The sequence below is a fragment of the Salmo salar genome, chromosome ssa17, assembly GCF_905237065.1.
Source record: "Salmo salar chromosome ssa17, Ssal_v3.1, whole genome shotgun sequence".
Lineage (NCBI taxonomy): Eukaryota > Metazoa > Chordata > Actinopteri > Salmoniformes > Salmonidae > Salmo > Salmo salar.
In genome coordinates this window covers 1,844,555-1,869,881 of record NC_059458.1, presented here as the reverse complement: position 1 = coordinate 1,869,881, position 25,327 = coordinate 1,844,555, and the positions used below count along the sequence as shown (strand labels likewise).

General features: G+C 45.3%; 2 protein-coding genes and 1 pseudogene across 3 annotated transcripts in view; 2 read left to right on the top strand and 1 right to left on the bottom strand.

Annotated features, from left to right (window-relative positions):
- LOC106561341 (E3 ubiquitin/ISG15 ligase TRIM25-like) overlaps positions 1–25,327 on the bottom strand; it is a 552,627-nt pseudogene that overhangs the window by 166,645 nt on the left and 360,655 nt on the right.
- On the top strand, positions 11,055–14,903 carry LOC100136930 (eggshell protein; the record flags this gene model as incomplete). The annotated part of the gene is given in 9 exon segments (NM_001123697.1): positions 11,055–11,144; positions 11,577–11,805; positions 12,091–12,278; positions 12,546–12,643; positions 12,974–13,134; positions 13,458–13,650; positions 13,874–14,027; positions 14,371–14,443; positions 14,744–14,903. Coding segments are annotated over 9 exon segments (1,254 nt in total), but the record flags the coding sequence as incomplete, so codon positions are not given.
- LOC106561327 (F-box and leucine-rich repeat protein 13) overlaps positions 18,010–25,327 on the top strand; it is a 37,521-nt gene continuing 30,203 nt past the window's right edge. Inside the window, exons 1-4 of one of the 2 annotated variants that reach the window (XM_014125168.2) lie at positions 18,010–18,249; positions 18,445–18,551; positions 19,168–19,261; positions 19,531–19,598. In XM_014125168.2, the coding sequence (XP_013980643.1) occupies positions 18,175–18,249; positions 18,445–18,551; positions 19,168–19,261; positions 19,531–19,598 (344 nt within the window). In that variant the 5' untranslated portion in view covers positions 18,010–18,174. The remainder of the gene's footprint in view (positions 18,250–18,444; positions 18,552–19,167; positions 19,262–19,530; positions 19,599–25,327) is intronic. The other variant, XM_014125169.2, reaches the window with a different exon arrangement.

Here is a 25,327-nt window from a genome sequence, read left to right as displayed (position 1 = left end):
GTCTGCGGCCAACAAGGCAGAGTTCATCTCGGCCTATGCTACCCTCCAGTCCCTCGACTTCTTGGCGCTGACGGAAACATGGATTACCACAGAAAACACTGCTACTCCTACTGCTCTCTCCTCGTCTGAACACGTGTTCTCGCACACCCCGAGAGCATCTGGTCAGTAGGGTGGTGGCACTGGAATCTTCATCTCTCCCAAGTGGACATTCTCTCTTTCTCCCATGACCCATCTGTCTATCTCCTCATTTGAATTCCATGCCGTCACAATCACTAGCCCATTCAAGCTTAACATCCTTACCATTTATCGCCCTCCAGGTTCCCTTGGAGAGTTCATCAATGAGCTTGACGCCTTGATAAGTTCCTTTCCTGAGGATGGCTCACCCCTCACAATTCTGGGTGACTTTAACCTCCCTATGTCTACCTTTGACTCATTTCTCTCTGCCTCCTTCTTTCCACTCCTCTCCTCTTTTGACCTCACCCTCTCAACATCCCCCCTACTCACAAGGCAGGCAATACGCTTGACCTCATCTTCACTAGATGCTGTTCTTCTACTAATCTCACTGCAACTCCCCTCCAAGTCTCCGATCACTACCTTGTATCCTTTTCCCTCTCGCTCTCCTCCAACACTACTCACTCTGTCCCTACTCAGATGGTATTGCGCCGTCGCAACCTTCGCTCTCTCTCTCCTGCTACTCTCTCCTCTTCCATCCTATCATCTCTTCCCTCTGCTCAATCATTCTCCAACCAATCTCCTGATTCTGCCTCCTCAACCCTCCTCTCCTCCCTTTCTGCATCCTTTGACTCTCTATGTCCCCTATCCTCCCGACCGGCTCGGTCCTCCCCTCCCGCTCCGTGGCTTGACGACTCATTGCGAGCTCACAGAACAGGGCTCCGGGCAGCCGAGCGGAAATGGAGGAAAACTACCCTCCCTACGGACCTGGCATCTTTTCACTCCCTCCTCTCTACATTTTCCTCCTCTGTTTCTGCTGCTAAAGCCACTTTCTACCACTCTAACTTCCAAGCATCTGCCTCTAACCCTAGGAAGCTCTTTGCCACCTTCTCCTCCCTCCTGAATCCTCCTCCCCCTCCCCCCCTCCTCCCTCTCTGCGGATGACTTTGTCTACCATTTTGAAAAGAAGGTCGACGACATCCAATCCTCATTTGTTAAGTCAAACGACACCGCTGGTCCTGCTCACATATCCCTACCCTATGCTTTGACCTCTTTCTCCCCTCTCTCTCCAGATGAAATCTTGCGTCTTGTGACGGCCGGCCGCCCAACAACCTGCCCACTTGACCCTATCCCCTCCTCTCTTCTCCAGACCATTTCCGGAGACCTTCTCCCTTACCTCACCTCGCTCATCAACTCATCCTTGACTGCTGGCTACGTCCCTTCTGTCTTCAAGAGAGCGAGAGTTGCACCCCTTCTCAAAAAACCTACACTCAATCCCTCCGATGTCAACAACTACAGACCAGTATCCCTTCTTTCTTTTCTTTCCAAAACTCTTGAACGTGCCGTCCTTGGCCAGCTCTCCTGCTATCTCTCTCAGAATGACCTTCTCAATCCAAATCAGTCAGGTTTCAAGGCTGGTCATTCAACTGAGACTGCTCTTCTCTGTGTCACGGAGGCTCTCCGCACTGCTAAAGCTAACTCTCTCTCCTCTGCTCTCATCCTTCTAGACCTATCTGCTGCCTTTGATACTGTGAACCATCAGATCCTCCTCTCCACCCTCTCCGAGTTGGGTATCTCTGGCGCGGCTCACTCTTGGATTGCGTCCTACCTGACAGGTCGCTCCTACCAGGTGGCGTGGCGAGAATCCGTCTCCGCACCACGTGCTCTCACCACCGGTGTCCCGCAGGGCTCAATTCTAGGCCCTCTCCTATTCTTGCTATACACCGAGTCACTTGGCTCTGTCATATCCTCACATGGTCTCTCCTATCATTGCTTCGCAGACGACACACAATTCATCTTCTCCTTTCCCCCTTCTGATAACCAGGTGGCAAATCGCATCTCTGCATGTCTGGCAGACACCTCAAGCTGAACCTCGGCAAGACGGAGCTGCTCTTCCTCCCGGGGAAGGACTGCCCTTTCCATGATCTCGCCATCACGGTTGACAACTCCATTGTGTCCTCCTCCCAGAGTGCTAAGAGCCTTGGCGTGACCCTGGACAACACCCTGTCGTTCTCCGCTAACATCAAGGCGGTGACCCGATCCTGTAGGTTCATGCTATACAACATTCACAGAGTACGACCCTGCCTTACACAGGAAGCGGCACAGGTCCTAAACCAGGCACTTGTCATCTCCCGTCTGGATTACTGCAACTCCCTGTTGGCGGGGCTCCATGCCTGTGCCATTAAACCCCTACAACTCATCCAGAACGCCGCAGCCCGTCTGGTGTTCAACCTTCCCAAGGTCTCTCACGTCACCCTGCTCCTCCGCACACTCCACTGGCTTCCAGTTGAAGCTCGCATCTGCTACAAGACCATGGTGCTTGCCTACGGAGCTGTGAGGGGAACAGCACCTCCGTACCTTCAGACTCTGATCAATCCCTACACCCAAACAAGGGCACTGTGTTCATCCACCTCTGGTCTGCTGGCCCCCCTACCTCTGCGGAAGCACAGTTCCGCTCAGCCCAGTCAAAACTGTTCGCTGCTCTTGCACCCCAATGGTGGAACAAGCTCCCTCACGACGCCAGGACAGCGGAGTCAATCACCACATTCCGTAGACACCTGAAACCCCACCTCTTTAAGGAATACCTGGGATAGGATATAGTAATCCTTCTAACCCCCCCAAAAAAAAGATATAGATGTACTATTGTAAAGTGGTTGTTCCACTGGATATCATAAGGTGAATGCACCAATTTGTAAGTCGCTCTGGATAAGAGCGTCTGCTAAATGACGTAAATGTAAAATGTAAATGTTAATAATCTAACAGTTCTTCAACAACTACCTAATACCCACAAATCTAAAAGGGGTGAATGAGAATATGTACATATAAATATATGGATGAGCGTTGGCCGAGCGGCATAGGCAAAGTTCAATAGATGGTATAAAATACAGTATATGCATGTGATAAGAGTAATGTAAGACATGTAAACATTATTAAAGTGGCGTTATTTAAAGTGACTAGTGATCCATTTCAAAGTCAAATCAAATCAAAGTTTATTTGTCACGTGCGCCGAATACAACAGGTGTAGACCTTACAGTGAAATGCTTACTTACAGGCCCTAACCAACAATGCAATTTTAAAGTAAAAAGAAGTATTAGGTGAACAATAGATAAGTAAGGAAATAAAAAACAACCGTGAAAAGACAGTGAATAATAACTGTAGCGAGAATAAAACAGTAGCGAGGCTATAACAGTAGCGTGGCTATATACAGGCACCAGTTAGTTGGGCTAATTGCGGTAGTATGTACATGTAGGTATGGTTAAAGAGACTATGCATATATGATAAACAGAGAGAAGCAGTAGCGTAAAAGAGGGGTTGGCGAGTGGTGGGTGGCGGGACACAATGCAGATAGTCTGGGTACGGGGGGCACCGGTTAGTCAGGCTAATTGAGGTAGTATGTACATGAATGTAAAGTTAAAGTGACTATGCATATATGGTAAACAGAGAGTAGCAGCAGTGTAAAGAGGGGTTGGGGGGGACAATGCAAATAGTCCAGGGAGCCATTTGATTACCTGATCAGGAGTCTTATGGCTTGGGGGTAAAAGCTGTTGAGAAGCCTTTTGGTCCTAGACTTGGCGCTCCGGTATCGCTTGCCATGCGGTAGTAGAGAGAACAGTCTATGACTGAGGTGGGTGGGGTCATTGACAATTTTTAGGGCCTTCATCTGACACCACCCGGAATAAAGGACCTGGATGGCAGGCAGCTTAGCCCCAGTGATGTACTGGGCCGTACGCACTACCCTCTAGTGCCTTGCGGTCAGAGGCCGAGCAGTTATCGTACCAGGCAGTGATGCAACCAGTTACGATACTCTCGATGTTGCAGCTGTAGAACCTTTTGAGGATCTGAGGACCCATGCCAAATCTTTTTAGTTTCCTGAGGGGTAATAGGCTTTGTCGTGCCCTCTTTACCACTGTCTTGGTGTGTTTGGAACATTCTAGTTTGTTGTTGATGTGGACACCAAGGAACTTGAAGCTTTCAACCTGCTTCACTACAGTCCCGTCGATGAGAATGGGGCGTGCTCGGTCCTCCTTTTCCTGTAGTCCACAATCCTCTCCTTAGTCTTGGTTACGTTGAGGGATAGGTTGTTATTCTGGCACCACACGGCCAGGTCTCAGACCTCCTCAGACCTCCACCACTGTTGTGTCGTCTGCAAACTTAATGATGGTGTTGGAGTTGTACCTGGCCACGCAGTCGTGGGTGAACAGGGAGTACAGGAGGGGACTGAGCACGCACCACAGAGGGGCTCCAGTATTGAGGATCAGTGTGGCAGATGTGTTGCTACCTACCCTCACCACCTGGGGGCGGCCCGTCAGGAAGTCCAGGATCCATCTGCAGATGGAGGTGTTTAGTCCCAGGATCCTTAGCTCAGTGATGAGCTTTGAGGGCACTATGGTGTTGAACGCTGAGCTGTTGTCAATGAATAGCATTCTCACGTAACTGTTCCTTTTGTCCAGGTGGGAAAGGGCAGTGTGGAGTGCAATAGAGATTGCATCATCTGTGGATCTGTTTGGGTGGTATGCAAATTGGAGTGGGTCTAGGGTTTCTGGGATAATGGTGTTGATGTGAGCCATTACCAGCCTTTCAAAGCACTTCATGGCTAAGGACGCGAGTGCTACGGGTCTGTAGTCATTTAGGCAGGTTGTCTTAGTGTTCTTGGGCACAGGGACTATGGTGGTCTGCTTGAAACATGTTGGTATTACAGACTCAATCAGGGACATGTTGAAAATGTCAGTGAAGACACCTGCCAGTTGGTCAGCACATGCCCGGAGCACACGTCCTGGTAATCCGTCTGGCCCTGCAGCCTTGTGAATGTTGACCTGTTTAAAGGTCTTCCTCACGTTGGCTACGGAGAGCGTGATCACACAGTCGTCCGGAACAGCTGATGCTCTCATGCATGCCTCAGTGTTGATTGCCTCGAAGCGAGCATATAAGTGATTTAGCTAGTCTGGTAGGCTCGTGTCACTGGGCAGCTCGCGGCTGTGCTACCCTTTGTGGCCTGTAATAGTTTGCAAGCCCCACATAAGACGAACGTCGGAGCCGGTGTAGTACGATTCAATCTTAGCCCTGTATTGGCGCTTTGCCTGTTTGATGGTTCGTCAGAGGGCATAGTAGGATTTCTTATGAGCTTCCGGGTTAGAGTCCTGCACCTTAAAAGCGGCAGCTCTACCCTTTAGCTCAGTGCAAATGTTGCCTGTAATCAATGGCTTCTGGTTGGGGTATGTACGTGCAATCACTGTGGGGATGACGTCCTCGATGCACTTATTGATAAAGCCAGTGACTAATGTGGTGTACACCTCAATGCCATTGGAAGGATCCCAGAACATGTTCCAGTCTGTGATAGCAAAACAGTCCTGTAGTTTAGCATCTGCTTCATCTGACCACTTTTTTATAGACCGAGTCACTGGTGCTTCCTGCTTTCATTTTTGCTTGTAAGCAGGAATCAGGAGGATAGAATTGTGGTCAGATTTACCAAATGGCGGGCGAGTGAGAGCTTTGTACGCGTCTCTGTGTGTGGAGTACAGGTGATCTAGAATTGTTTTCCCACTGGTTGCGCATTTAACATGTTGATAGAAATGAGGTAAAAATAATTGAAGTTTCCCTGCATTAAAGTCCCCGGCCACTAGGAGCACCGCCTCTGGGTCAGCGTTTTCCTGTTTGCTTATTTCTTTATACTGCTGACTGAGTGCGGTCTTAGTGCCAGAATCTGTCTGTGGTGGTAAATAAACAGCCACGAAAAGTATAGATGAAAACTGTCTTGGCAAATAGTGTGGTCTACAGTTTATCACTAGATACTCTACTTCAGACGAGCAAAATCTAGAGACTTCCTTAGATATCGTGCACCGGCTGTTGTTTACAAATATACACAGACCTCCCCCCCTCGTCTTGGAGTATGCTGTTCTATCTAGCCGGTGCAGCATATATCCTGCTAGCTGAATATCCATGTCATCATTTAGCCACAATTCCGTGAAACATAAGATGTTACAGTTTTTGATGTCCTGTTGGTAGGATATTCATGATCGCACCTCATCTAATTTATTGTCCAATGATTGTACGTTGGAGAGTAATATTGACGGTAACCGCAGTTTTCCCACTCACCTTCTCCGGATCCTTACGAGGCACCCCGCTCTGTGTCCTCTGTACCTGCGTCTCTTTCTCTTGCCAATAACGGGGATGACGGCCTTGTTGGGTGTTTGCAGTATATCCTGTACTTCCTACTTGTTGAAGAAAAAATCTTTGTCTAATCCAAGGTGAGTGATCGCTGTCCTGATATCCAGAAGCTCTTTTTTTTGCAGTAAGATATGGTGGCAGAAACACCCTTATGGGGCCCCAGCATTGAGGGTCAGCGAGGTGGAGATGTTGTTTCCTACCTTCACCACCTGGGGGCGGCCCATCAGAAATTCCAGGACCCAATTGCACAGGGCGGGGTTGAGGCCCAGGGCCTCCAGCTTGATGATGTAGTCAATGACCAGCATTCTTACATAGGTATTCCTCTTGTCCAGATGGGATAGGGCAGTGTGCAGTGTGATGGCAATTGCATCGTCTATGGATCTGTTAGGGCAGTATGCAAACTGGAGTGGGTCTAGGGTGCCCGGTAAGGTGGAGGTGATATGATCCTTGACTAGTCTCTCAATGCACTTCATGATGACAGAAGTGAGTGCTACGGGGTGGTAGTAATTTAGTTCAGTTATCTTTGCCTTCTTGGGTACAGGAACAATGGTGGCCATCTTGAAGCATGTGGGGACAGCAGACTGGGACAGGGAGCGATTGAATATGTCCGTAAACACACCAGCCAGCTGGTCTGCGCATGCTCTGAGGACGAGGCTAGGGATGCCGTCTGGGCCAGCAGCCTTGCAAGGGTTAACACGTTTAAATGTTTTACTCACGTCGGCCACGGAGAAGGAGAGGGGGGGCACAGTTCTTGTTAGCGGGCCGCAACGGTGGCACTGTATTATCCTCAAAGCGGGCAAAGAAGGTGTTTCGTTTGTCTGGAAGCATGACATCGGTGTCTGTGACATGGCTGGTTTTCTTTTTGTAGTCTGTAATTTCCTGTAGACCCTGCCACATACGTCTCATGTCTGAGCCGTTGAATTGCGACTCCACTTTGTCTCTGTACCGGCATATCGCTTGTTTGATTGCCTTGGGGAGGGAATAACTACACTGTTTATATTCAGCCATATTCCCAGACCTCTTTCCATGGTTAAATGCGGTGGTTCGCGCGTTCAGTTTTGCGCGAATGCCGCTCTCCATCCACGGTTTCTGGTTAGGGTAGATTTGAATAGTGACCGTGGGTAAAACATCTCCAATGCACTTCCTCATAAATTCACTCACAGAGTCAGCGTATTGGTCGATGTTGTTCTCTGAGGCTGACCGGAACATATCCCAGTCCGCGTGATCAAAACAATCTTGAAGGGTGTATTGGTAGGGACAATCTTGAAGGGTGGATTGGTAGGGACACAGCTGACACTGAACTTGAATGGTTCTAGTCACTGGTACATCCTGTTTGAGTTTCTGCCTATAAGACGGTAGGAGCAAGATGGCGTTGTGGTCAGATTAGACTAGCAGTGGTCGAGTGAATTACCCCGGCGCGTAGTGCAATCAATATGCTGATAGAATTTAGCCTTGTTCTCAAATTTGCTTTGTTAAAATCCCCAGCTACAATAAATGGTTTCCAGTTTACATAAAGTCCAATGAAGTTCCTTTAGGGCCATCTTGGTGTCTGCTTGAGGGGGAATGTACACCGCTGTGACGATAACAGGCGAGAATTATCTTGGAAGGTATTATGGCCGGCATTTGATTGTGAGGAATTCTAGGTTGGGTGAGCAGAAGGACTTGAGTTCCTGTATGTTGTTATGATTACACCATGAGTCGTTAATCATAAAGCATACTACCCCACCCTTCCTCTTCCCGGAGAGGTGTTTATCTCTGTCGGCGCTATGCATGGAGAAGCCTGGTGGCTGAACCGATTCCAACAACATATCCCGAGAGAGCCATGTTTCTGTGAAAAAGATAATGTTACAATTGTTGATGTCTCTCTGGAAGGCCACCCTTGCTTGAATTTCATCTACCTTGTTCTCAAGAGACTGAACATTGGCAAGTAGTATACTCGGGAGCGGTGGGTGATGTGCATGTCTACGAAGCCTGACCAGGAGGCCACTCTGTCTGCCCCTTCTGCGGCGCCGTTATCTTGGGTCGGCTTCTGGAATTAGATCCATTGTCCTGGGTGGTGGTCCAAACAGAGGATTCGCTTCGTGAAAGTCGTATTCCTGGTCGTAATGTTGGTAAATTGACGTCGCTCTTATATTTAATAGTTCTTCCCGGCTGTATGTAATAACACTTAAGATTTCCTGGGGTAACAATGTAAGAAATAATACATTAAAAAGGACTCGAAGCGAGCCGACCATCTCTGTCGGCTCCATCTCCATAGGAGATCTACAAAGGAGTTGCTTACCAAAAAGACAGTGAATGTTCCTGAGTGTTCAAGTCAGTTTTGACTTAAATCTACTTAAAAAGATATGGCAAGACCTGAAAATGGTTGTCTAGCATTGATCAACAACTAATTTGGCAGAGCTTAAAGAATTTTGAACAGAATAATGGGCAAATTTTGTACAATCCAGGTGTGGTAAAGTCTTAGTGACTTACCCAGAAAGACTCACAGCTGTAATCGCTGCCAAAGCTACTTCTGTGAATACTTATGTAAATGAGATAGTTCTGTGTCTTATTTTCAATACATTTGCAAAAATGTCTAAAAACATGTTTTCACTTTGTCATTATGGGGTATTGTGTGTAGATTAATAAAAAATATTTTATACATTTTGAATTCAGACTGTAACACAACAAAATGTGGAATTAGAAAAGGGGTATGAATACTTTCTGAAGGCACTGTATGTACTTTGGATGGTGTCCATATTGATTGTGTCCCTGCTTACAAATATCTGGGCATCTGGATAGATGAAAAGCTGTCTTAACTAACTCATCAATATGCTTTTTAAAGAATCTGAGAATAAAAATGGGCTTTTCTATAGAAATACAGTAAGTCCTGCCTCTCGCTAAATAGTAGAAAGCAGATTATTCAGTCGACATTCCTATCGGTCCTAGACTATGGTGAAGTCATATATATGAACGCAGCTGACACTTCATTAAAGCCGTTAGATGCAGGTGATCATAACGCACTGTGCTTTATTACGGGCAACAATTTTCTAGTAGAAAGTTGCATTTTCTAGTAGAAAGTTGGCTGGTCCTCTTTGATGTCACCTAGGTTGATACATTGCTATGTTTTCATTTATAAAGCCCTTTAACAAAAAGTCCCACTGTACCTAACATCATTACTAAACTTTTGACATATGAGTTACCACACCCGGTCTCATGAATGGCTAACTCTGGAAATTCCTTTTGTCTCTACTTAGTTAGGTAAATCAGGTTTTCGTTTTCTTGCACCTTATTTGTGGAAAAATCTTAAAAATCTTCTTAAATGGTGCTTTTGGTGCTTCTAGGGCAATTCAGAAAGCTGATTGAGGACCTTATTTATGTTGAATGCGTTTGTTTTTTATGATCGTGTTTTTCTTTCTGTTTGCATTTTGTGTTTAGATTTGTGTATTTCCTGTATGACCCTGATAAAATAAAGGTTAAATAGTATAAAAAAGAAACAATTAAAAAAATGTTTTGTAGGAATGGTGTTATTTTCTTTGAATGAGGAATTTGGTCGTTGGTAAACATTATAGGAAGAACCTACTACTGAAAGAGACACAAGAAACCACAATGAACTTTTAAACAAGTCTAACTCCTGTGAAAATGTTCTGTGGACCACTGAAACAAAATTAGAGCTCTTTGGCAATACAGATCAGTGCTGTGTTTACAGATGACCAAATGAATCTTTAAAAGAAAAGAACACCCTCCCTACAATCAAACATGGGGAGGTTTGATCATGATGTGGGGTTGATTTACTTCCTCTGGTACTGAGGACCTTGAACATGTGAAAGACATCATGAAATTAGTAGATTATCAATGTGTTTTTGGTAAACTAGTGGGTGTCTGTTGAAGGTTGTGGGTCTTCCATCAGGACAAAAATGCAAACACACATCAATAAACAACAGGAATGGTTAAAAAATGAACACTGGACTGTTCTGGAGTGGCCAGCGATGAGTCCAGATCAGAATCCCATCAAAAACCTATGGCGAGATATTTTTCACCTATAACTCCAGTACCTGCAAAGAAGTACCTTGATGTTCATATGTTCTTCAGCTTTTGTGTAGGAGATCTGAAAACAGTAGTTAGTGGAAGGCACCACTCAAACATTGAAGAATTGGAGCAGTTTGAAGAGTGGCTGAAGAGTGGGACAAATTGCCATTAGAAAGGTGCAGCAAGCTCATTGATGGCTACAAGAAGCATTTTCCGGTGGTTCTGCAATGCTGACAATCCAATAACAACATGTCTAGACTGAAGTTTTTTTTTTTATGTCAACTTATTTTCGAAGAAATAGGGAATTATTTAAGAAAAGTGAAAGGGTGGCAATATATTTAACTATATTAGAAATAGAATACAATAGATACATTTGTGTCTATTATTATTATTATTATTATTTATAAAATGTTTACTTGAGTGTAGTTTTGCACACCATGTGTACCTGCAAAATAAACATTTGTTAACAAATACAATGTTACGGTCACAAAGACCTTCAACTCTGGTCAAAGGCATGTCAGAGATCTATGTGACCTGAACATTGCGTTTGTCAATAAATGTTTGGGACTTCAGGGTGTGGAAAGACTTGATTCCTCCGGACTGGATGTGAATGATTGATCACCCAAGGAGGTGGGGCTTTTCAAAAGTTCAACACACCCCACCATGTATAAAAGCAGCAACAAGTGGCACAGTCAGCCTTGTGTGTTCCTCGGATTGTCTCTTGTTCTGAATCCATGGCCATGCAGTGGAGTGTTGTTTGTCTCGTAGCAGTGGCCATGCTTGGCTGTCTGTGTGACGCTCAATTGAAGTGGTCTTACCAACTCCCTCAGAAGCTTGCCCAACCCCTTCCTCAGAAGCCTGCCCAACCTCTTCCTCAGTGGCCTGTCCAACCCCTTCCTCAGAGGCCTGCTGAACCCCTTCCTCAGAGGCCTGCTCAACCCCTTCCTCAGAGGCCAGCCCAACCCCTTCCTCAGAGGCCTGCTGAACCTCTTCCTCAGTGGCCTGCCCAACCCCTTCCTCAGTGGCCTGCCCAACCCCTTCCTCAGAGGCCTGCTGAACCTCTTCCTCAGTGGCCTGCCCAACCCCTTCCTCAGTGGCCTGCCCAACCCCTTCCTCAGAGGCCTGCCCAACCCCTTCCTCAGTGGCCTGCCCAACACCTTCCTCAGAAGCCTGCCCAACCTCTTCCTCAGTGGCCTGTCCAACACCTTCCTCAGAAGCCTGCCCAACCCCTTCCTCAGAGGCCTGTCCAACCCCTTCCTCAGAGACCTGCTCAACCCTTTCTTCAGAAGCCTGCCCAACCCATACCTCAACGGATACCCTACACCAAAGACGACACAAAACAGACCTGTGAGGTTGTGGACAAGGACAAGGTGTCGTGTGGACTTTCTGGCATCACTGCTGCCCAATGCCAGGCCATCAGCTGCTGTTTTGATGGACGGATGTGCTTCTACGGGAAAACAGGTAGGTGTCAGACTATGTTCATTTTACTCTAGATCTCTCACTCTCAAGTTGTAACAGTGCAATTTTACTTCATGTTTTGCCCCCTCAGAGAAACTACTATGTTTCTCTTTACCAGAAAAACTAGTCATTGGACTGGGAACTCTTCACTCTCAACAATTTCACTTACACTTACTCACTTAGATATGGCCATTTTGTATCCAACAATCAACATGCACCAAAATGCTCCAGTTTACTCAGCGATTAGGACTACTAACTTCATGTTTCTCCTATGCTCCTTGTCACCAGTGACTGTCCAGTGTACCAAGGATGGCCAGTTTGTGGTGGTGGTTTCCAGGGATGCCACTCTGCCCAACCTTGAGCTAGATTCCATCAGCCTGCTAGGGGCAAACGGAGCCCACTGCACCCCTGTCGGCACCACATCTGCCTTTGCCATCTACCAGTTCAAAGTTACTGAATGTGGAACTGTGGTGACGGTACGTATGGCCAGAGTTTGGTTTCAGTACAATGAAACTGCATCTTAACCAGAGAGCTACTATGTTGCTCTAGCACCTAATTCAGCTAATCGAGGTCATAATAAAACAGCTGATTAGAAGAATGGAGTTTGTTAAAACAGGGCAGGATTAAAAGCTTACTTATCCAGTAGCTCTTCTGGAGGAGGGTTGACTATACCTTGGCTATATAATGAGTTGGAAAGTACTTCTTTCTACTTTAGCACAATGTGATGCATGGTTTGTCTGCAGGAGGAACCTGATACTATTGTCTATGAGAACAGGATGTCCTCTTCATATGTAGTGGGGATTGGACCCTTCGGCGACATTACCAGGGACAGCCACTATGAGTAGGTGATCTTAGCTAAAATGGGGTGTCATGCATATATATATATATACAGTGTTTTTAAGTTTTTAAGTTATTAAAAATGTGTAAGGCATTCATAATGTATAATAATTTGTTCTTCTCTCTATGCAACATCATTTCAACTGACTTACAATGGCTGGTATTTAGTCAGGACCATTATGAGATGATTTTAAGCTTGAGGGTACATGCTCATAACCTCATTACTGCCTCATAACGTGTTATACCTGCAGGCTTTATTGGCAATTCCCCCCCAAAAAAAGTGCTGATATTTGATGTCTCTCTGATAGCTCTGAATATATTACTTTCTTCTCAGCCTGGTCTTCCAGTGTCGGTATACTGGGACTTCCGTTGAGACATTGGTTATCGAGGTGAAAACGTATCCAAACCCCAACCCAGTGGTCACTGTTGATGCAGTTCTCAACGTGGAGCTCCGACTGGCCAATGGACGTTGTCTCTCCAAGGGATGTGATGAAAGTAATTCCTAGTTTTGATATTGTTCCTGTGTATCTGATATGAGTTATCCAGTCAGAGTTCATGTGAGTTTTTTCACCAGGTGTTCAGGTTTTCTGCGTCACTTAATATTTTTGTGTTGTATTTGTTTTTATAAAAAACAAAAATATTAAGTATATATTTAAGTACACATATATATACTTTAAAAAAGTATAAAGGGAAAAAGCCTGATATGAACCTAATGATGATGGAGTAATGATCACTTTTCCAAGTGCATGTTAGTTTAAGTGATTTACAGTATATTGTAAGGTGAACTCATCCACTACCAATGTGATTTTCCTCCACAGTGCAAGAAGCATACACCTCTTACTACACGGTGGCAGACTACCCTGTCACCAAGGTCCTCAGGGATCCCGTGTACGCTGAGGTTCGCATCCTGGGGATGACAGATCCCAATGTTGTCCTGACACTGGAGCAGTGCTGGGCCACCACAGACCCCACAGGTGATAGGCTGCCCCGGTGGGACCTACTAGTTAATGGGTAACTAAATACTCTATACTTTTAAAACTTTGCGTTATATATATATATGTTCAAAATGAAAAGCAAGTCATTTAAATAAACTTCTAAATCCAGCTATTCTTTTTGAAGTTTGTGAACGATATAGTACTCTGCTTAATCCATTTCCCCCCAGTTTCTGTCCTAGCTGGTCTCTGGTGCTCCTCACCATGACTCTCTCTCTCTGTGTGTGTTTATCTCCCCCCAGGTGTCCCTACCAGGATGACCGTTACCTGACCGTGCCCATCGCCTCGGACAGCTCCTATATCCCTCCGGGAGAATTCTTATCCCACTACAAGCGCTTCGTCTTCAAGATGTTCACCTTTGTGGATCCGACATCTATGGTCCCCCTGCAGGAGAACGTAATGAATGCAGTTCAATCCCAAATCACATCAGAACCCATAGAGACACTTGTGTAGATCTGAGAGCATTGCGTAGATGTAAAGATGATAGTTAAGATTCCACCTAACATCCCATAGAGCAATGTGTAGCTATTACCATATTTCTTGAACATGTACCTATTTTATACATATTGTAGAGTGCTTCCTCATACACCTATAGTGCTTTAAACATAAATAAAAACATAAAAATCAGGTGAAGGAATACCTAACATAGATATAGACATAACCATGGTACAAATCAATGTAGACAAGGCTCTGTTGACCAGCTCCAGAGATGTAGCTGATTTCATTTCTGTCTCACCAGGTGTACATCCACTGTCGTGCAACAGTGTGCCACGCTCTAGCAGGATCCTGTGAACAAAGGTGCAACAGGCAAAGTGAGTGGTGTGCTTAGGACCAGGCTGTCATGTTTACTCTGTGCAACAGTTTGGAGTGTGTTTTTATTGGCACAGGGGGTTGGTGGCACCTTAATTTGGGAGGATGGGCTCGTGGTAATGGCTGGAGCGGAATTAGTGGAATGGTATCAAACACATGGTTTCTATGCATTTGATGCCATTCCATTCGCTCCGTTCCAGCCCTTATTATGTCCTACGCTCAGCAGCCTCCACTGGTGAGTGGTTTATTTGAATCTTTAGTTTGGAGTCTTTGTCTGTGGTCTGACTGTCTTTTCTCTTCAGGGAGAGATCTTTCTGCTCAAGGCCAAAAGAAGACTAAAGGAGATGTTGTGGTTTCCAGTCAAAAAGTCATCATGATTGACCCAAGTCTTTATGCTTAAATCAAATGTGTTATATGCTCCTCATTTATATGGTCTGACTTGACAATAAAAGATGAGACATCTCACTGCTTTTTTTGTGGAAAGAGTTATGAAAAGGTTAAGTTACAAAACTTTTGCTGTGTGTTGGGGACTTTGTGGTCAGGGAAAAACCTTCAAACCTTTTCCCCTCACTTGGTCAGAGAAACCGAGGCAGGGCTCTGATAATATGCTGGCTTTGAAGCACTTCCCAGCTTCAACACTAGAGGGCTTAGTCCCCCAGGCAGGGACATTGCACAGAGTATTTTACTGGAAACGCTCAATGCTGGAGAACCTCAACTTTTCCTTTACTGGAAACACTCAATGCTGGAGAACCTCAACTTTTCCTTCATGACATGCTAAAATAATGAGGCACGGAGACAGTCACCTTTAAAATAACAAAACATATTTATTAACATATAAAGAAAACAAAAACAAATCTGTAAATTGTAAAGGCCAAAACAAGACAAACAATTTCATAATCAAAATAAATATTTCCTGAATAACTGTACTGTAGTAAATAAGCTTTACACAAGTGGGTGATACTGTTGGTATCAATACTACATGACCAAAAGTATGTGGACACCTGCTCGTCGAACATCTCATTCCAAAATCATAGGCATTAATATGGAGTTGGTCCCCCCTTTGCTGCTATAACAGCCTCCACTCTTCTAGGAATGTTTCCACTAGATGGAACATTGCTGCAGGGACTTCCATTCAGCCACAAGAGCATTAGTGAGGTTGGCACTGATGTTGGGCGATTAGGTCTAGCTCGTAGTTTGCGTTCCAATTCATCCCAAAGGTATTCGATGTGGTTGAGGTCAGGGCTCTGTGCAGGCCAGTCAAGGGCTTCGACGCCAATCTTGACAAACCATTTCTGTATGGACCTCGCTTTGTGCACGGGTACATTGTCATGCTGAAACAGGAAAGGGCCTTCCCCAAACTGTTGCCACAAAGTTGGAAGCACAGAATTGTCAAGAATGTCATTGTATGCTGTAGCGTTAAGATTTCCCTTCACTGGAACTAAGGGGCCTACCCCGAACCATGAAAAACAGCCCCAGATCATTATTCCTCCTCCACCAAACATTAAAGTTGGCACGATGCATTGGGGCAGGTAGCATTCTCCTGGCATCCGCCAAACCCAGATTTGTCTGTTGGACTGCCAGATGGTGAAGTGTGATTTATCACTCCAGAGAACACGTTTCCGCTGCTCCAGAGATCAATGGCGGTGAACTTCACACCACTCCAGCTGTCGCTTGGCATTGCGCATGGTGATCTTAGGCTTGTGTTTGGCTGCTGGATCATGGAAACCCATTTCATGAAGCTCCCGACGTACAGTTCTTGCGCTGACGTTGCTTCCAGAGGCAGTTTGGAACTCGGTAGTGAGTGTTGCTACCGAGGACAGACGTGCTATGCACTTCAGCACTCAACAGTCCCGTTCTGTAAGCTTGTGTGGCCTACCACTTCATGGCTGAGCCATGTTGCTCCTAGACCTTTCCACTTCACAATAACAGCACTTACAATTGACCGGAGCAGCTCTAGCAGGGGAGAAATTTGACAAACACTTGTTGAAAAGGTGGCATCATATGACAGTGCCATGTTGAAAGTCACTGAGCTCTTCAGTAAGGCCATTCTACTGCCCATGTTAGTCTATGGAGATTGGATGGCTGTGTACTCGATTTTATACACCTGTCAGCAACGGGTTTGGTTGAAATAGTCGAATCCACTAATTTGAAGGGGTGTCCACATACTTTTGTATATATAGTGTGTCACACAGACCGATTTTGGCAGGCAGCTGCTATTTGAAACAATTCCAGTGAGGGCTAGCTTGTGTATGTGTGTGTGTTTGGTGAAGCTATACTTATTCATGGCAACACAATTTGTTTACCACGGCATACATAGTTCAGCGCATTGCTCAAATAGGCCTACTATAAGTATTTATTAAAGTCAAATATTCCTCAGAGCACAAAATATGCCTCAGAGCACAATATTCAAGACAAATATGGTGCAGACCGGCAAGCATTCCTCCACGCACCAGCGTCTTTGAGAAAGGCTGGTATAGGCTATGGATCATGTTATTGAGACCACACTATGCGCACTTGCTATTGAGCGCCCAGCAGAGAATCAGGGATGTGCGGCATCATCAGGCACACATAAGATATTATAATAAGCAACTAACTAAACCATGAGCAATACATGACATTTAATTGATTACAAATTACATGACCCTTAATATTTTCTAAATACTAAACTCTTCCCCTACTGAAATTTAAAAAGCATGACCCTCCCATTTTCCTCCTGGTAACTATTCAGAAAAACGTAGCAATAGGTTGTGATAACATTTAAACATTTAAACTTAAAACATGTTTTTGCACTTGATGGATCACCGGTGGGTTGAATGCAGCATTGCTGTATGGTGCACTCAAAATGTCTTGTAGTTGAGTAGCCAGTCTAGGCTACTAGTCAAATGTTTCTGTAATAGGCCTACATATTTCTCCTTTGCATGGCGCTTTGCTGCAGGGTTTTTTTTTTAAGCAGGATAAAGTTATTAAGCAGAACAATTGAAGTTGAATTCACAGATGTGAGCTTAGATGACTCAACTGGTGACTCGTTTATGCGTCCTATTCGGCCCGCAGGACATGTGTTTGACACACGCTTGCCTTTTAGCCACGTTATGACTGACTTGTGATCATTGCCCTTGCTAGTTTGATTGTATTGACATTCCCAACATTAGTTACAGTAGTCAGTTTTGTTCAAAATATTGAGTTATTGTAAGAAACTGCATCCCGAATGGGTGGAGGCAGAAAACAACGTACCAGGCCAGCTGTGATTTACAACCTGATGGCAATATTTTTAGACTACCAAAATATGGATTATGCATTGAACCGCATCCATCTATTCTAGCAACAATGCCTTACTGTATGCCATGGAATTTTGAGTCAAATAGAACCTATTTTGAAAACATTTTTAAAAAGTTGTTTTTGTAGCATAACTAGAAATGTCACATTTTTGACTGATATTATGACTGTCTGTTTGTTTCATATTTGCATATCTGTCAATTCCACTTTAACCGTTTTAAATGTCAATTTCAGTAGGGTTACGTCAGAGTTCGGACATCCCAAGGACCCAGATTAGATTTTCCGTACACCCCCGCAACATGGTATTTTGGTTACTAGGTAACGGTAAACTGTACATGGAAGTGTCCAATCAGAGAACAGAACGGGGCCTGCTTGCAAACTTCTGTGTTGACAAATATTTTGATAATTTTGTATTTAGCTAGTTAACGTTATATTACCTACTTTGGGATGGAGTTTTGATATGGCTTCTTTACAAAATGCTGACCCGGCGTTGAGGGAATATATACTGAAGCATTCCTTGACCCAGATATTTCAGGTGAGACTTTTACAATGTCACACATTTTGCCATGCCAACTCTCGTGACCCTAACGTCAAATAGCTAGCTAGCCACAGTAGCTAACGTTAGCGAGTTAAAGAGCCATATAGCGGTTGGTAGTTAACTTAATTAGCTAACGTTATATAGCTACATTTGTCTCGTAATATGTACAATACTCGTGTTGTGTTTCAACAGGCATTATTAACAGGTTTATGTGTGTCGTGTCCTGAAAGTCCATTACATTTTCTGGAAAGGAAGATTGTGTCTATTCAGGAAAACCGGGACACTGCTGAGATTGATTGGTGAGTAACCTGTTACAGGATCCTACTTCTGAATGGTCTATATAAAATGGTTGTGACCTATAAATAAAAACATCTCAAAACTTCCACTTTATGAAAAGCTGTGTAGGGAATAAGTCACTGCACATGTGCATTTTCTTATTTTCAAGAATGAAATTTTCTGGCACAACCAGAGACTGGCCACCCCTCAGAGCCTGGTTCCTCTCTAGGTTTCTTCCTAGGTTCCTGCCTTTCTAGGGAGTTTTTCCTAGCCACCGTGCTTCTACATCTGCATTGCTTGCTGTTTGGGGTTTCAGGCTGGGTTTCTATATAATCATTTTGTGACATCTACTGATGGAAAAAGGGCTTTATAAATACAATTGATTGATGGATTGATAAAGGTTCAATTTGGGTACCCACTTGCTTTACTTATCAACACTCCTGAACACGGCAATGCATGGCCCACACCACAATGAATGCAGTTTGGTCTGAGTATAATGACAGTGATAGTTTCATTGCCATGTTTGAAATGCAAGAGGGATTAGAATTTAGTATCGTAGCTAAACTCAAAACTTTATGATGCCAGGTTGATAAAAGCTGCAGTGAATTGCAGAAAATGTTAACAAAGCACTGTCTCTAGGCATACATGTGTTGATGATCCGGAACAAGTCGCCGTGACCTCACTGGCAGGAAGCATGGTGCATGACATCTTTGGGAAACGAGATGATACACTGGTAAAGTTTAGAAATAAAAGCACTTTTCGTTGAACAAGTCATAAGTATTTGGACAAATTCACTTATACTGTATTAAAGTAGTCAGAAGTTTAGAATGTGGTCCCATATTCCTTGCACTCAATGACTACATCAAGCTTGTGGCTCTACAAAGTTGTTGGATGCATTTGCAGTTTGTTTTGGTTGGTAAGGTTTAGTGGTTTCCTACATACATGCTGTACATGTACATTTTGAAAATGATCTCACCTTTACATCTTTCCTTCCCTCAACAGTTTCTCTCCCATTTGTTTGAGAAGGCCTACTCCTGTTACAGAATACGTTTAACAAATATGTGCTTCAAGTAAGTAACCCCTGTTATCTAAAGCTCACCTATTGAATACAAAAATGGTGTCCCATTTTGAGAACCATGTTTAGTTGGGATACCAAGTGGATGGATGGGCGAGGGGGGTTGAGTCTTGGGGCACTCTGGTAGCCACCACTGTTGGAAGACAAAGCTTGTCCACCCTGTCTGGAGGAAGAACTGGAAGGGAAAGGCCTACTGTAGGGGCATAGCCAGTTTGAAACACTTTGAGGGACTGCTTGACATTAGGGATTTGTTCACTCTGGACATCAAAACTGTTATAAGCACCACCATCATTTCCAAAGGTTGAGCCAGAATTACAAAGACTTCCATAGCTCTTTGAAACAGATTCTCCTGCAGGGACTTTGTTAGAATGATACAAGGGAACAGAATTAGGGCCTTTACTGCCATAACCACTGGGAGAGGCTGGACCTTGGGTAGAGATTTTAGGATCAGGGACAGTGTCCTTGCAATTGGGCTTTGGAGAGGCTCATGGGGCTATAGGCTGGCTCTCTCAAACTCTGGGTTGAACTGCAGCCATTTTGGGCAAGCCTTTTCTCAATAGGGACATGGATAGTTTGGGATATTTGCCTTGGCAGCTGAATACGGGGGACATGTTCATTCTATACAGTGTCCAAGGTTTTTTGGAAAGATCTACCTGGCTTAAAAAGGTGTTCCTCATAGACTTCACAAATTGTTTTAAATCATGAATGGTTGCGAAACTGACATTCTTGACAATGTTACTAAGTGCTTACCTATCATGTAAAGAGTTGTAGGGAGTTTGGACATCATTACCAGTGCTAGCATGTTCAGACTCTAGAACAAAGGTGCTGGAGAGAGCTGGGATGAACTCATTGGGCTCATGCCGTGCGGAGATTCCGATCTGGGCAGAGCCAGAATGGCTAGAAACATGATCCCCATAAACACTGGAGTGACTGGGGTAGTTGGCCTGCTCCACAGTTTCTCTTGACTCATACTCGCTTGTGACAGTTCCACCCTTGGGCATTGGCCTTGGTTCAGTTGGAGTGGAGACAAGTTCTGTGAACTGCCCAGGTTTCTGGGATTGGGGAAAGGTTCTCTCTGCACAGAGACAAAGCGGGGGATGGTTTCCCTCCACTAGACTGGTAGCTAGTAGAGAGCCAGAGTCTGCAGAGCCAGAGTCTGGACTAGGCCCTGATAAGAAGCCTCTAGATTTCTAGCCTCTAGATTTCAAGAAGCCTGAGGCATCTCTAATTTTCTATTTTATTTATTTAACCTTTATTTAACTAGGCAAGTCAGTCAAGAACAAAGGGGATGGGGGCTGGAATAAAGATAATAAATAAATACAAAAAATATAGGACAAAACACACATCACGACAAGAGAGACAACACCACACTACATACAGAGAGATCTAAGACAACAACATAGCAAAGCAGCAACACATGACAACACAGCATGGTAGCAACACAACATGACAACAACATGATAGCAACACAACATGGCAGCAGCACAACATGGTAGCAGCACAAAACATGGTACAAACATTATTGGGCACAGACAACAGCACAAAGGGCAAGAAGGTAGAGACAACAAAACATCACACAACGCAGCCACAACTGTCAGTAAGAGTGTCCATGATTGAGTCTTTGAATGAAAAGATTGAAATAAAACTGTCCAGTTTGAGTGTTTGTTGCAGCTCATTCCAGTCGCTAGCTGCAGTGAACTGAGAAGACGAGCGAACCAGGGATGTGTGTGCTTTGGGGACCTTTAACAGATTGTGACTGGCAGAACGGGTGTTGTATGTGATGAGGGCTGCAGTAGATATCTCAGATAGGGGGAGTGAGGCCTAAGAGCATCAACCAGTGGGTCTTGTGATGGGTATACAGAGATGACCAGTTTACAGAGGAGTATAGAGTGCAGTGATGTGTCCTATAAGGAGCATTGGCGGCAAATCTGATGGCCGAATGGTAAAGAACATCTAGCTGCTCGAGAGCACCCTTACCTGCCGATCTATAAATTGCATCTCCGTAATCTAGCATGGGTAGGATGGTCATCTGAATCAGGGTTAGTTTGGCAGCTGGGGTGAAAGAAGAGCAATTACGATAGAGGAAACCAAGTCTAGATTTAACTTTAGCCTGCAGCTTTGATATGTGCTGAGAGAAGAACAGTGTACCATCTAGCCATACTCCCAAGTACTTGTATGAGGTGACTACCTCAAGCTCTAAACCCTCAGAGGTAGTAATCACACCTGTGGGGAGAGGGGCATTCTTATTACCAAACCACAAGACCTTTGTTTTGGAGGTGTTCAGAACAAGGTTAAGGGCAGAGAAAGCTTGTTGGACACTAAGAAAGCTTAGTTGTAGAGCGTTTAATGGGGAGGGGCCAGCTGAGTATAAGACTGTATCATCTGCATTTATATGGATGAGAGAGCTTCCTACTCCCTTAGCTATGTTGTTTATAAATTGAGAAGAGCGTGGGGCCTAGTATCGAGCCTTGGGGTACTCCCTTGGTGACAGGCAGTGGCTGAGAAAGCAGATGTTCTGACGTTATACACTGCACATAAGGTGCTCCGTAGACCTTCGTAGATGTGTACTGAATGGATATCCACTCAGAAAAGGGTTTCTTAAGGACATACACAGGGTGTAAGGTTGAGTCTAATATTATCAAGGTTGTTATACTATTCAGGTCAATATGTAAGACATGCTTATTACCAAACGGGACAGAATTCTCACCTTTTTGGGCAGGAGAAAAGTTAGCGCTGATCAATATGGGTGTGACACATAGAGAGATGGACACATAGGACACAGCATTGTATCTGTCCCATAATGGCCTCTGTGAGAGCATGGACAGCACCATTGAGGCCATCTCCATTTTGAAGTAGAATTCTTTTTTATTTTACTATACTTCTATGAGTTGAAAACAAACTGAAAGGTTGCATACTGCCACCTGTAGTGTGTTGTTTGAACAGGTATAAAGCCAAGGTTCGCGATTTACTACCACTTGCAGTTATGTAATATTTGCTCATTACTATTTTTAATTGGCTGACCCCTCCTGATGTCCTGGGTGGTACTATGTGATCTGTCCTTAACCCATAGGAAGCCCCACCCAGTTGACTACTTCAAAATGGGTGAAAGTGGACTCTGACGCTCGTCGGATGTGGCAGGGCTTGCAAACTATTACAGACTACAAAGGGAAGCACAGCCGCGAGCTGCCCAGTGACACGAGCCTACCAGACAAGCTAAATTACTTCTATGCTCGCTTCGAGGCAAGTGACACTGAAGCATGCATCAGCTGTTCTGTACGACTGTGTGATCACGCTCTCCGTAGCCGATGTGAGTAAGACCTTTAAACAGGTCAACATTTACCAGGACGTGTACTCTTCACAGACATTTTCAACCTGTCTCTGACTGAGTCTGTAATACCAACATGTTTCAAGTAGACCACCATAGTCCCTGATTACAACTAGGGAATCTGGAGGCACTGGGGCCCCTCGGGGATGCGTGCTCAGTCCCCTCCTGTACTCCCTGTTCACTCATGACTGCATGGCCAGGCACGACTCCAACACCATCATTAAGTTTGCCGATAACACAACAGTGGTAGGCCTGATCACCAACAACGATGAGACAGACTATATGGGAGGAGGTCAGAGACCTGGCCGTGTGGTGCCAGGATAACAACTTCACCCTCAACGTGATCAAGACAAAGGAGATGATTGTGGACTACTCCAACACCATCGTTAAGTTTGCTGATGACACAACAATGGTAGGCCTGATCACCGACAACGATGAGACAGCTTATAGGGAGGAGGTCAGAGACCTGACCGTGTGGTGCAAGAACAGCAACCTCTCCCTCAACGTGATTAAGACTAAGGAGATGATTATGGACTACAGGAAAAGGAGGACCCAGCACGCCCCCATTCTCATCGATGGTGCAGTGGATCAGGTTGAGAGCTTCAAGTTCCTTGGCGTCCACATCACCAACAAAATAACATGCACACCAAGACAAGCCTATTCCCCCTCAGGAGCATGAAAAGATTTGGCATGGGTCCTCAGATTCTCAAAAGGTTTTACAGCTGCACCATCGAGAGCATCCTGACGGGTTGCATCACTGCCTGGTATGGCAACTGCTTAGCCTCCGAACCCAAGGCACTACAGAGGGTAGTGTGTACGGCCCAGTACATCGCTGGGGCAAAGCTTCCTACCATCCAGGCGGTGTCAGAGGAAGGCCCTAAAAATTGTCAAAGACTCCAGCCACCCTAGTCATAGACTTTTCTCTCTGCAACCGCATAGCAAGCGGTACCCGGGCACCAAGTCTAGGTCCAAGATGCTTCTAAACATCTTCTACCCCCAAGCCATAAGACTCCTGAACAGCTAATTAAATGGCTACCCAGACTATTTGCATTGCCCCCCCACACACACTGCTGCTACTCTCTGTTATTATCTATGTATAGCCACTTTGATTACTCTACCTACATGTACATAATTACCCCAATTACCTCGACAACGGTGCCCCCGCACATCGACTCTGTATCGGTACCCCCTGTATGTAGCCCGCACATCGACTCTGTACCGGTACCCCCTGTATGTAGCCTGCACATCGACTCTGTATCGGTACCCCCTGTATGTAGCCTGCACATCGACTCTGTACCGGTACCCCCTGTATGTAGCCTGCACATCGACTCTGTACCGGTACCCCCTGTATGTAGCCTGCACATTGACTCTGTATCGGTACCCCCTGTATGTAGCCTGCACATTGACTCTGTACCGGTACCCCCTGTATGTAGCCTGCACATTGACTCTGTATCGGTACCCCCTGTATGTAGCCCGCACATTGACTCTGTACCGGTACCCCCTGTATGTAGCCTGCACATCGACTCTGTATCGGTACCCCCTGTATGTAGCCTGCACATTGACTCTGTACCGGTACCCCCTGTATGTAGCCTGCACATTGACTCTGTATCGGTACCCCCTGTATGTAGCCTGCACATTGACTCTGTACCGGTACCCCCTGTATGTAGCCTGCACATTGACTCTGTATCGGTACCCCCTGTATGTAGCCTGCACATCGACTCTGTATCGGTACCCCCTGTATGTAGCCTGCACATCGACTCTGTATCGGTACCCCCTGTATGTAGCCTCCACATTGACTCTGTATCGGTACCCCCTGTATGTAGCCTGCACATTGACTCTGTATCGGTACCCCCTGTATGTAGCCTGCACATTGACTCTGTATCGGTACCCCCTGTATGTAGCCTGCACATTGACTCTGTATCGGTACCCCCTGTATGTAGCCTGCACATTGACTCTGTATCGGTACCCCCTGTATGTAGCCTGCACATTGACTCTGTATCGGTACCCCCTGTATGTAGCCTGCACATTGACTCTGTATCGGTACCCCCTGTATGTAGCCTGCACATCGACTCTGTACCGGTACCCCCTGTATGTAGCCTGCACATCGACTCTGTATCGGTACCCCCTGTATGTAGCCTGCACATCGACTCTGTACCGGTACCCCCTGTATGTAGCCTGCACATTGACTCTGTATCGGTACCCACTGTATGTAGCCTGCACATCGACTCTGTATCGGTACCCCCTGTATGTAGCCTGCACATTGACTCTGTATCGGTACCCACTGTATGTAGCCTGCACATTGACTCTGTATCGGTACCCCCTGTATGTAGCCTGCACATTGACTCTGTATCGGTACCCCCTGTATGTAGCCTGCACATCGACTCTGTACCGGTACCCCC